A 13370-nucleotide genomic window follows, 5' to 3' on the forward strand; every position below is an offset into this window, starting at 1 on the left:
CCATAAACATCTGACGATAGAACCTTCTGTGTTTGTTTTGAGGATGTCGATTATCAAAACTTTTTCAAGAGTAGACGAGCTATGACAACAGTCAGTAAGTGTATCTATTGGAAAGAAACCCCCCCACCCCTCCAGTATCAATGTGGCTTAACGAGTAGAAGTAGTACTGTGTCCCATATGAAACTGTTCAATTAAATTACTACCAATTAAATTCACAAGGTTTTGGGTTTGCAATTAGATTTCATGGAGACCTTAATATATTTACAATATTTATTCACTATTGTTATTTTTTTGTCTTTTGTAACTGGAACTCCAAGCTTTGTCAACGATTTTGCCGTTTTTTGTCAAACTTTACAAAAATCTTTCAAACCTGATCAGTTAAAAAAAAGTAAGGGCAACATGTTTTATGCCAATTTGAACACTAGAACTTTTTTTTAATATAATAATATAATTCCCAATTTGGTATATCTATCTATCTATCTATCTATCTATCTATCTATCTATCTATCTATCTATCTATCTATTAGGAGGGGCTTTATTTTGAAAACCCCTAGCGGAAGTGGAACTGTTTACTGTGTGTAGCTTGGCGCCTCTGAGTGTAGACTAGAGGGAGTTCCACTTCCACAGCTCAGTATCTCAGAGGCTCTGAGGATATTAAGAGAGCACGTCTGGGAGTTCAGATGCTATGGACATACAACATCTAATGGAATAACGATACTGTTAATATTGGATGAAATGGTAAGTTTGTTATAGCTATAATACGAATTATGCTGTTCATTGTAGTACACACCGTGATAACTGCTGTCAAAATAACGTCAGCTTGAATTCATTTCCCCATATGAACCAAATATTACATTACATTGCATTTAGCTGACTATGCCAGTCCTCTGTGTTGTCATGTTACGTTTACTTGCGTTTCATTAACGTTGATAATATATAACATGTATAAGCCTGATATTCAGACACACTGGGCCTAATAAAACCAATTTAACTTTTATGATATTTAACACTTGTTGGCATCATAGCCTCAAGTCAAGCCTGGTCGGGTTTAGCTTAGAACAGACCTAACGGCCAGGCTCCGTTTAAAAATATGATCAATTAACGCAATGTTTTCTACCTCCATCCTTAAGGCTGTCGTATTGAATAAGTAAATGTGTTTTCTGAATCCTTAGTAACTGCTTTTCAATTCGGTTAATATCTATTACACCGAGAAGCATTGTATATTAAGGAAACCTCCCATTTTCTGTGACTATTCAACAGTTTCAGTCTCCCTTTGCTAATGTGCAGGGTGGGAGCGGCATCTGTAAAGCTATTATTAAAGTCGCTATTTTATTACAGTTTAATGCAATAACACGTAGCCTATGCCGAATTTATCAGAACATAGTGAGTTGATGCTTCTGTTGATTTGTTTTTAGACGTGTGAGTGATTGCTGATGAGCAATTGGCTCTATTAATTGACGGATTTTAAAATAAAAATTCGCCATTAAGCATTGGAGAGAAGTCAGTAGGCTATATGTTGCCGGGCAACACCATTGTCTTATATCTCCATGTCAGTGTGCTCGGTTGTTTGAAAAGCCCTCATCTGATCTGCCCTTATCTCTGAACCCTGGATAAATGGTTAAATGCAGGATTTCGGTAAAATTCAAAAGACTTCATTCTGTTGGTTACTCATTTACACACTGAATATAAATTAGCGTATGAAATCCTTTTTGGATGCCGTGGCGTTACATGTGCAAATGTGCTGCTACCCACCCTGCTGTGTTTCTTCTCATTCAGGTCTCCCTGCCAGTGTAATGTAAGGGTCTGTACTGGAAGAGGGGGATATATTCACTTGTTAGTGTTTTGTCTTTCCTAAAGCAATGGAGTTCTGACTGTTCTGTGTGCTTTGACTCATTATGCATGCTGTGTTTCCCCCCCAGGCTCCTGCTGCAGTCCCAGTGGAATAAAAGCAGCCTGGTGAATATTTGGTGAGTTCTCCTGCTCCATCAAGATGGGGAACGGATCATCCGATCACCACTCCTTCTTCCCCTGCCTGCCTCCCTTCCAGGCTCTCCACATTGTCATTCTGGGGCTGGACTGTGCAGGCAAGACCACTGTACTGTACCGCCTGCGTTTCAACGAGTTTGTGAACACTGTCCCAACAAAGGGCTTTAACACAGAGAAGATCAAAGTGCCGCTCGGAGAAAGCCGACGGAAGGCATCCTTCCACTTCTGGGATGTAGGCGGTCAGGAGAAGCTGCGTCCTCTGTGGCGCTCGTACACCCGCTGTGCTGATGGCATTGTGTTCGTGGTGGACTCGGTGGACGCTGAGCGCATCGAGGAGGCCAAGACGGAGCTGCACAAGATCACACGGCTGGCGGAGAACCAGGGAGTGCCGGTTCTGGTGGTGGCTAACAAACAGGACCTGAGGAACTCGCTCAGCCTGGCTGAGATGGAGAGCTCGTTGGCTCTAAGAGAACTCAGCACCTCAACACCCTGGCACCTACAATCTGCCTGTGCTATCATTGGTGAGGGACTGCAGGAAGGTCTGGAGAAGCTGCACGCCATGATCATGAAACGGAGAAAGGTGCTGCGGCAACAGAAAAAGAAGAGATGATCAGCTTCAAATTGTGGGAACTTTAAAATGTGAGCTTGGAATTAAGCTATATAAGAACCACTGTGAGGCACGTCACTTGCCGCCCTCTGATTGGTGAGTTTGACCCTTGCAGTGGGAATGTTTGTACAGGTCAGCCAGGGTTTAGCTCCCACAGAGGACAGTGGGATTGATTTTGCCTCGTGGACTTTGGATGCCAACAATCCTGTTATCAATCATGGGAGTCCAGTATTCTGCTGTACAGCAGCAAACAATGAAGTTTACACTGACATCTTTAAAGTAGACAATGAGCTCTGACTTGTCTGAGTTCAAATGTGTTTCTACCAAAGCTGTTGGAGCCAATTGATCAACGCTGCATATGTCAGTCTCGGGACAGTACTTTATATTCGTGTTGCACAATGAGGTGTTGGTCAATATGTTTACATGAAGATGCACAATGATCCCCAAACAATGTTCAAGTTGGATGTGAATGGAGGAAACTATTCTTCAGTGGTTTGGTAGTGGACCTACCTTCCTGTGAGCACAGGATCATGGTTTATGTTTAGAACTAATAGGGAATTCAATAGTGGGAATATTTGGAATTTCTATACTGAACGCGGTGCTGTGTTTGAGGACAGAATGGCTGATTGGCAATACCTATAAATCTACCTGGCCGAATTGGCTATTGAAATTATATTTGTTTATTGCAGATATATCAGTGGCAGTATATTTGTTGAGCTCCTAAGTAACAAGCATTGTCAGTATAGAAATACCAAAGATATGATTTAGGTAATGTATAGTAAACATGACATGTATGTATATGTCTGAAAGGACTTTAAAAAGTATCCGAATCTTGTTAGCTGGAGCATACTAGATTGCTAACTTTAAGTAAAGGGATGTTAGCTTGCTCATAGGGCTGGGTATGATTTTAAAAGATACGATTATAGTGCCAATAATACAATCACTGAGTTTCAGTAGTAGACTTTCTGATTAAAAAAAACCAACAATGCTCTTTGTCTTTCAGTGCCTCTGATAGTGAGCTAAAATTCCTTGAGCTGCATTCACTAAAACTGCTCTGCCCCATAGCCATAAAAACAACTTTACTAGCTGTTTTTTTACCGCAAGTGAGCAAATAGCAAATTGCGCTCCAGGTGACGGCAGCTTGAGTTAGCTTTATTAGCTTTATTTCAGTTATCTAGCTGGAAAAAAAGCTTAAATGTATTCAGTTTGCAGCCAAAATAAAGAAAACAGACTTGCTGTTCTAACAGTTTCGGGACGGACTGACGTAATGCATCATTCACTGCGATAACAGCTTCTGTAGTTGGCTTCTCAGCTTAATCACAGAGCCTAGGACCAACACTGATGATTTGACCCACAGTTCAAGAGCCAGTTGTATCTGTGTGTCGGATGTGAGACTCTTCAGCTGGTGGACGCTGACTTCAACACCAGCATTGTTCATGACATGTGTCTTGTGTGATGCACTTTAATGCTCCTTTTACTTTCAAAAGGACAGAATTCATAGGACCCTGACACTGAAATGTTGCTTCAAAGATGTGTTTTACGTATATATATATTATGTTGCTGTATATCAAATGTAAACCACACAACTTACATTTCCTGTACCACCTTGTTCACTTGGAATAAAACAACAAAGGGACAGTAATGAAGGTGGTGTTTGTTTTGTATCAATGTAACTGCTGATCAGCTGAGAACAGGTCACTTCTCCTCTCTTTGCTTTATAACTGACAAACTGTTGAAGAAAAGGTGATAAATAGAGCCCCTTCCAGGTGAGGTGGAACATACTGGCCTGTTCTTCTACACTGGTACCAGTTCAACCTTTCTGTAACTTTAAACGTGCATCATAATGAATATTCAATGAAAGATAAGGAGAGAGAAACACTATGCATTTATATTAGCTGCTATTCCAGAGGGACGTGCACGCTGTTGCTTTAAATCCACATGTTCTGAAGCTTGCCCTTCACATTGACAGCTTGAAATAATTAGCTAAATACTGTGATATGTGTTAAAAGTTCCAAGAAGCTAGTTATTGGACTATTGACCTTCTTTTTGTAAATGTGATATAACCATTTAAAATACCTCTTAACCTGTTTTTATAGCTGTTTTGTCATTTTAAGCTGGTGGAGTACTAAAATCTTATTTCAATTGTGTGGGCTGTTGTTGCACATGGAATGTAGAGCAAGTACTGCAATTAAGTACAATTTATAGGTACTTGTACTTTCCGTGAGAATTTTCTAATTTTGCTATATTGTACTTTTACTCCTCCAGCTTTAGTTGCTTTACAGATACAGATTATTAGCTAAAACAAAATATAAAGTAAACATTGTCTTATTTTATTAAAGGTTAATATATCCAGCAGCAGTATATAAAGTCATTAAAAGTAGCACCACCTTTCCCTTACTAAAGTGAGAGAGGAGACAGCGTCTGGCAGAAAACGTGTGTCACTTGCACACTTTTGGCTGTCTGTGGAGACCGAGTTCCCCCACCTCGCCAAAAAGGCTGTAAAAGTGCTCATTCCCTTCACCTCCACCTACCTGTGTGAGTGCGGGTTTTCCGCATTGACTTTGATCAAAAGCAAGTGCCGGTCAACGCTGCAGCCAGAGGATGATCTGCGTTTATTCCTGTGCGCATCAAAGACACAGACTCATTGTTCCCACTAAAGTAGGGGTGAGTGTAATAAGGAGGCAAAGTTGACGTTCAGTGTGTTGCCGGGAGCATATAAGGATGTATCCACGATGTTCAACATTTTCAAAAAATATTTTTAAAACATGAAGATAAAAAGGTTTTAAAAGTTATTGTTTAGGTCCCATGTCATGATTTTCCGGTTATTACCCGTCCCCTTGTGTGTTATGAAGGTTTTTATGCATGTAAACGGTCTGCAAAGTCACAAACCCTCAAAGTACACCCTGTAGCGGGTAAAACTCTAACACAGAAAAGACCTGTCTATGCTGCCCCAGAACGCCTCGTTGGACATTTTTCTTTTTCCATTTTTTTCTTCCTGGTCATAGTGACGTAACGGTCCTAGTGACGTAACACACACACACACTCACTCAGCCTTATCTTTTCTCAGCCGCGTCTCCGCGGATCTCCGCACACTCACAGCCTGGCTGGTGTCTCGCTGTCTCACAGACCCCACGCAGCAACCAGGAAACCACACCAGTAATCCAGCTCACACTGTCCGCTCCTCGAGCCTCAAAGGGCGGAGCAGCGAGCCCCGCAACGTCCCGCCAACACGGCACCCAGACCCCACGCAGCATTCTCATCTGTTTGTCATTACTGGTGTCATTTTCTGGTTGCTAACAAACGCCATTGTAACACATAAACACACATCAGAGCACAGTGGGCTCATAGGGAGGGGGGCAGGAGCTCCAACAAGGCGTGTAGGACAGAGAGTGAATACACATACTTTACAGAGATGCTGTATGAGAAACCAATGTGAGTTTGGAACATTGAACAATGTAAATCTATTCTAGTAGACCTCAACAATGGAATTATGATCAGTAGAAATGGCCATGACATGGGACCTTTAATGTTTTAAGGAGGTGACGCTAATCAGCCAATCAAATCGGTGCAGTCAGTGAGTCAGCACGATAGATTCACATGAACCATTATGGCCTCACACTCACTGATTCGCACTCTGCCTGCAGCCGAAGGATAACTGTAAACGTGTTGGAGATGAAATATGTGAAGAGACTCTCCAGCATGCTCAACAGCCCCAGAGGAATTTGGAACAGGGAGTTGTTGGTGTCTAGTTTTAATAAGCTCACAGCTGTGCATAAACACAAACCATATCCAGAAAGAACAACCTTTCTCATTCCTGTAATCAGGGTTGGGAATGTAATCCATTACAATTACTAGTGACCTGTAAAAAAGGTAATCAGTACCCTAATCTGAGTATCAAAATATAAAAGTGACCTGATTACTCCACGTTACTTTGGGAATAACTCAATATCAAATGCAATGCAAATAAAGACAAGAGACTTCTTTACTTAAGTGTATTATGTAAGACAACAGAACAAAGTGACCTTAGGAATGAAGAAACCAAGATATTTAGGATATCCCACCTTTTTTATGTAAAAGTAATATGATAACCTATTTAAATTTTTTATATAATTTTGTATGTAACTAAGGGAATACAGTCACCTTTTCTTGTATCCTGATTAATCCCATTACATGTACTCTGTTACTCCCCACACCTGCATGTCATTACATTTTCATCATGGTACTTTCATGGACGTATCAGTAACAGTGATGGAAAAATCCTCATTGATTGACACAGATGATCCGCTGCCCTTCCTCACTCTGTAGCATCCTTCCTGCCCAGTTGTCGTGTGTATATTTTCCATTACACACACGTGGGGCTTGGTGCCATGCAAGGATAAACGTCAGCCTGTTCCCATGGCCCTGCCTGGGGGGTGACCAATGTCCCAGTGACAGAGAGGGGTTCAGGGGTCATGTTCTAAACATCCATATCAGCAAGCCTGACTTCCTCATCTGCACCGGGTAGTGACCAGTGGGTTGGTGAGAGAGGGGTGTTGTTGGTCAACCTCCGAGCCCCAGAGAGACTCTGGCTCAGACCGTCAGTAAACTCTGAGTGCTGTTAGGATGAAGCTCACTCTCAGGGCAGCAGGGGTGTTTTGTGGTACTATCTACAGTGGTGTAAAGTAACTAATGGCGCATTTCCACTACACGGTCGGCCTCGGCCACACTCGGTACGGCTCGGTACGGCTTGGCCGCGTTGGGCCTTAACAGGGCCGACTCACTTCATGCTGCGCTTCCATTACAGTTTAGGAACTGGGGTAGTTACTATAGTAACGCAGTGTAGGCGGAGCCGTGACGTCATCTTCAATGAAAACTCCAGAAACACAACACAGCCGTTAGCTGTTAGCACTCAGAGCTCACAGCTCCTTATATATGTTCAGAAACTCGACAAAAGTTAAACAAGTACAAACCACAGACTGCCTGTGTCATGGTGAATACAGTCGCTGCTTTATTTATGTCTGTATAGGCCGTTGTTGTGAGTGTGGACGGTCAGAGCATATACTGCGTTAGCTTAGCCAATCTCCATCTAGAAAAACACGCATTTTAAAAGGTTTTTCGCCTGCCGTCTGTCTGCAGACTTGACAAAGCATTAATTCATGGTTTTTACTAACCGGTATCAGTATGTTGTTACTTCGGCATCATTTTGAAACGTGTATTACAATTAAATCACGGTCAAATATGTCCATCTTGTTGTAGTTGTACCCCTCTTGCCAGCGCTCCTCTCTCTAGTTTAGCATACTCAGCCCGACTCAGCCCTGTTTGTTGGCCCCGATAGAACCACAATTTTCTAGGGCCAGAAAAGAGGTGAAAAAGTGGCCCCGCGCCGTGCCGCGCCGGAACTAGGCCTAGTGGAAGCACAACCAAAAAAGGGGACGGCACGACACGGCACGCTTAAAGCGAGCTCCGCGCTGCAGTGGAACTGCGCCATAAGTAGATTTACTCAAGTACTGTACTTAAGTACAATTTTGAGGTACTTTACTTGAGTTTTTTTGCTACTTTGTACTTCTACTCCACTACAATTCAGAGGTAAATGGTGTACTTTTACTCCACTACATGTATTTAATACCTTTAGTTACTTTACAGATGTGGATGAATGATGTGAAATATAATCAAGTGTTGAATCAGACTTTAGTTCCACCTGGAGTAAATCCACAAGCTACCCTGCAGTATACAAAGTCATTCAAACTAGCTGCACCTTTACCAGCTTTGAGAACACTTTCATGATCAATCATTATAAAACATATCATATATATTATTCTGAAATGGACCAATCTGCACAATGACTGCTTTTACTTTTGGTACTTTAAGTATATTTTCATGATAATACTTTTACTTGAGTAACATTTTGAATTCAGCACTTTTTCTTGTAACAGAGTATTCCTACACTCTGGTACTTCTACTTTTTGTTAAGTTCAAAATCTGAATACTTTCCCACCTCTGACTATGTAAAAAAACGTTCAGCTAGATTATATTTTGTTAACTTCAATGTGAATTTTAGCCTACACTTTCTATATTATTTTCAAATGCATATTGTTACAGTCTACATTTTTATATAGAGTGTCAGATAAACAAACTCACCCAACATTTCTAGGTTCAGCCGGATTCTTTTTATGTAACCAAAGATTTGGAACACAGATCATCATTAGCTTTCTTGATAATGGTATTTTGGTGCCTTTACATGTTTAGGTCATTTGTTTCACCCCTTTACACTTTACACTAACATTAGATTCTTCCGAACCTTCACCCAATTAGGAGACAATCTCCAAAACTGATGTATAATACTGGATATATTGCAGGCCAATGTGCAGGGGTTGGCTGATGTGCTGAGCGGCCTGCTCTGAAACTAATCCTGGAGTGACGAACGGCATCATTTGGCCAGGTCACTCTTGTTCGTTTTGCTTGATGATCAATTATCCCAACATTTTTGAAGAAGACCCCAAATGTAATGTTAATATAGTTTCAGCCAAGATACAACATTTGCATAGGTTCTTTTTATTTCACATATGGCAAACCTCGCCTTTTAGAATTTGCTTTTACTCCCTGTTATTCGTTAATTCTTTCATATTCACAGTTGCGGGCATTTTTGATATAGCGGCCTTCTTCAGATGAATTCAAATAAAACCCCTGAATGAACATGTTTACTTGTCTATTCATGTATTTCTCTGGCCAGGGGGCCATTGAGGTCGATGTTTAGGTCCTACGTTTTGTTTTGTTTGCAGTTTTTAATCCTAAGCCCAAGAATATACAAGTTTAACATAAACACACAAAGAGAGAAATAGAGAGTCTTACCCATCAAAACACACAGTGTCAAAGAAGATGAGATTTCCCATAAAGACATTGGGCCTTGAGTCATTTAAATGCTAACCATTCAGTTGGGATACAAGATGAATTGAAGGGATTCACTCAGAACAGAAATGAATGGGTCGAAAGCATCAATACGATCAGGTTTCTACAAAAAAGCCTTTAATTAGTCTGCTATAACCAAAGACTTTCAGTAATGCTTTCACCTTTAAATGTATAAGGCTTAACAATCCCAGTGTCACTGTTTGACCTCCAACAATAGAGCTTTTGTACAATGTAAAGAGAATGTGGTTATTATACTTCTGAATGGAATGTCTAGACAGATCTTCAACTCTTAAACCTTTTTTCTCTCTCATTGACATACAGATAGTAACAACAGGCTCTTGATGTTCACCTCTCTATTTATCCTGTATACCTGTGTTTGTGTATTTCAGTCACATTCAGGTGTCCAGTCTTTGAACCCCCTCTTTCTTACGGCGGAGGAAATGGACTTTGAGAGTCCATTTGAAGAGTGTGTATTCAGCAGGAGGGGCGTGAGTGTTCAGGCTGATTGAAGACTTTCTGAACTGTTAATCGGTCAGAGAGGCTGTGAAGGGTGTAAACGGTGCGGTCGTCAGAGCGGAGGACAGGATGTGGTGATAAGGGAAAAGGAACCACTCCCTGCCGGCCTTAGTTTCCTGAGAAGAGCCCGGCAGTCTGCCAACACAACCCTGAAGCCAACCCTAAACAAAATTCACACCACTTTCAAAAGCATCAGATAACATGGCATGAGGAGCAAACTCTAACACAACCCTGTGTACTCATGGTTAAGGATCTTTTTCGAGGTGGCTCTTAAAAGAGCCTTTACTCTTTAGTGTCTCGACAGTGCTTCAGTACCGGGGTGCTGAAGAAAAGAGGGAGCAGATTGTCGGGCCTCCTTCCTATTTATACCGGAAGGGAGCCCGAGGGTGGGGCCCACCTCGCGGGTGGGCGTGGACTACAAGTGTTTTCAGTGCTGCGCGGGTGCGCAGGGGATTACCCAATAGCGATAGCCTTAGAGGGCGAAGCCTATACGAAATAGAACCCGCTTCTTCTCAAACTAAATTTGGGTCCTACCTTACCTCAAAACCTTGACAATAGGTGAGTATTTCAAAGTAAAGGCCGAGTTTGAAGATGCGCCACTATTGCTTGGATCTTAACAAAAATGACGATTCAGTCTGATTTCCAGGCTAAATGCAATTTTGATCTTGTTTTTCTATCATCAATTTCATGTGACATCATTTAACAAACATGTTAACAGCTGTAAAGTCCACTGAGACAAATGTACAATTTGTGATATTGGGTTATATAAATAAACTTTGATTGATTGATAGAGCTGTGTCATTAACAGGATTTGGGAGTAACGGATCACATGTAACGGGATAATGTATCATTACATTACATTGCATTTAGCTGAGGCTTTTATCCAAAGCGACTTACAATAAGTGCATTCGACCAAGAAGATACAAACTTGAAGAAAACAGAATCATATAAGTACATCAGGTTTCATAGAGCCAAACCATTTCAAGTGCTACTCAACTGGCTTTAGATAAGCCAGTCCTTTGTTAGTATATAAGTGCTTTGTTAGTATATAAGTGCTTAGTTAGTATATAAGTGCTTTTTATTTTATTTTAATTTATTTTTTCATTTTATTGCTCAAAGTGGAGTCGAAAGAGATGAGTTTTCAGTCTGCGCCGGAAGATGTGTATCAGGATACAAAACAAGGTAACTGTATTCCTTTACAGTTGCATAAAAAAGACGTCATTTGAACACTGTTACATTACAAACAGTAGGGATTACAATGTTAAATTACATTTTTATAGCAACTCTCCCAACCCTGGTCATTAAGTGAAGCCGAACATTTTGAATGTCTCGACTTTGTTTCTGTTTGAACAGAACGAGCCATCCTCTCTGTTTACCATGAATCAAAGGCTCTCTGAAGTATCACAGAAACCTTTAACTGCCATGTTTGTTATTGTATCTGTTCCAGGGCTGTTTCTGACCCCAGTGGAAGGATCTTGCTCCTGAGAGCCTCTCATTCTGAACAAAGCTTTCAGGAGGTGTCGCACTGTTGTTCCGGATGTATTTTTCTGACCAGGGGTTCATGAAATTGACCTAGGAAAAGGGTTGTGACAGTTCCAGCAATCAGGAAGTCAGGTTAAACACCACCTTGTTCTGCGCTGTAAAAAAAAGGTTGCATGAGTGTCAGCAATCACGTGAGGCTCATACTTCAAAATGATAATATCTGTAATTAAACGTTATTAAAGTCTGTTTGCCGTCAAGATAATAACAGCTGCCAGGAACATGGCTGCATGAAAGACTCTAAAGGGCCATTCTGCCTCAAAATGCATAACGTTTTCATGACTGATAATGAAAGATTGTGTTCACATTTGGGGGTGCTGAATTAGTGTGTGGGCTACATACTGAAGGAAGTCAATTAAAACAGAATACATAGGAATATTTAGTGTTTTGGATACCATTTGTTACTTTGGAGTGAATTGAACAGTTCAACTCCTTTAGAAAGGCACTTGGAAAGTTCTATGACATGCTTTAAAACGTTTTTATTTCATGTCTGCCTTTTTGTAATAAACACATTTCCCGCAGTAAATATAAATTAATAAAATAATACATCATTAAATAAATAAATTCAAAATGTAAAAATGTGTGTTGATTTATGAAGTTGAATCAATTTGAACATGGTGAAAAGTTTAGAAAAATATGCATTTTGTGTATGGGCGTTGAAAAATAGCTTAACAACGCCAGCTGGAATGCAGCCCCTGTATAAGCAAATGTCCTACATGTATAAAATGTGGTTATATGTAACATTGTATTTTTCTTTTTTTTATTCTCTGTCAAAGCGTCTTTGAGTTCCTAGAAAAGCGCTATACAAGTATCATGTATTATTATTATTATTATTATTATTATTATTATTATTATTATTATTATTATGGTGAGACAACAAAAATAGTATATAGGAGCAAGACCGTAAACGTTGAATGTTAGGGCATTTTTTGACCATTTTAGGGCGCCGTATTTTAATTAACTGCTCTGACAGATTACATTTATAAGTGAGATTGGTTAGTATGACAACAACAATAAGGTTTCCTTTTTTCTTTAATTAGGAGGTAAATCTGGGCCTTGTCTTATTTTGGAGAGAACTCCTGAATCAGTATGTACAAGTGTGAAAGGAGTGGTAATGTTTTGGTACTATATTGATCCTAAAGTTGGCAATGGCATCCAAGTCAAAATGTTGGTTTTGGGAGAACACTTATGCCGTGTTTCCACTACACAGCCTCGCTCGGCCCCGCTCGGCCTCCTTTGGCCGCGCCCGGCCTCGTTAGGACCAGCTCACTTTGTGGCGCGTTTCCATTACAGTTTAGGAACCGGGTCAGTATCTATAGTAACACAGTGTAGGCGGAGCGACGCTGCTTAAAACTGCCGTGACGTCATCTTCAATGCGACACAACAATGGAGATGTGAAAGCGATCGTTTGCTTGTTTTTTGCTGTGTGGTTTATTATCACAAGAAATAGACAAGAGTTGTTTCGAAAGAGGCGACGTATAGCAAGACGAGGTATAGAAGAAGCTGACGCGAGAGTTCGGGCAGTCCTCCTACGCCGCAGAGACTACAGGACGACTCGAATCACTACTAACTACAATGCTACTTGGTAAGCTAACGTTCGCTAACTAGCAATGTGTTTAGGCTCACGCTCCCTATACGACCAAAGTATTTCAAGTATTTAATTAATTGTAGCTACCACTTTTACGTATTAAAATATGTATGCTTTTGTTTGTGTATTTCAGAAGTTACCGACCGAGCTACCGAGTGGTGGAATGTGATTGTTCCATCTTTCACACACTCAGTGGGTGGAGAACTTCAGGATGCCTGAGGAAAACCTACGTGTAATACCTAAATATTC

General features: G+C 40.7%; 1 protein-coding gene and 1 long non-coding RNA gene across 2 annotated transcripts; both read left to right on the top strand.

The window, feature by feature from the left end:
* Positions 1–642: 642 nt before the first annotated feature.
* On the top strand, positions 643–4313 carry arl4ab (ADP-ribosylation factor-like 4ab). Its single transcript, XM_034125358.1, has 2 exons — positions 643–738; positions 1920–4313. Exon 2 carries the CDS (start codon positions 1991–1993, stop codon positions 2594–2596), a length of 606 nt encoding a protein of 201 aa, XP_033981249.1. The 5' UTR covers positions 643–738; positions 1920–1990; the 3' UTR covers positions 2597–4313.
* A 6155-nt stretch (positions 4314–10468) lies between these two features.
* Positions 10469–12231, top strand: LOC117478353. The gene is made up of 3 exons (XR_004555412.1): positions 10469–10552; positions 11114–11176; positions 11442–12231. It is a non-coding gene; the product is annotated as an uncharacterized LOC117478353 (long non-coding RNA).
* Positions 12232–13370: the final 1139 nt, after the last annotated feature.

This window comes from Trematomus bernacchii, unplaced genomic scaffold (genome assembly GCF_902827165.1).
Source record: "Trematomus bernacchii unplaced genomic scaffold, fTreBer1.1, whole genome shotgun sequence".
NCBI classification, from domain to species: domain Eukaryota; kingdom Metazoa; phylum Chordata; class Actinopteri; order Perciformes; family Nototheniidae; genus Trematomus; species Trematomus bernacchii.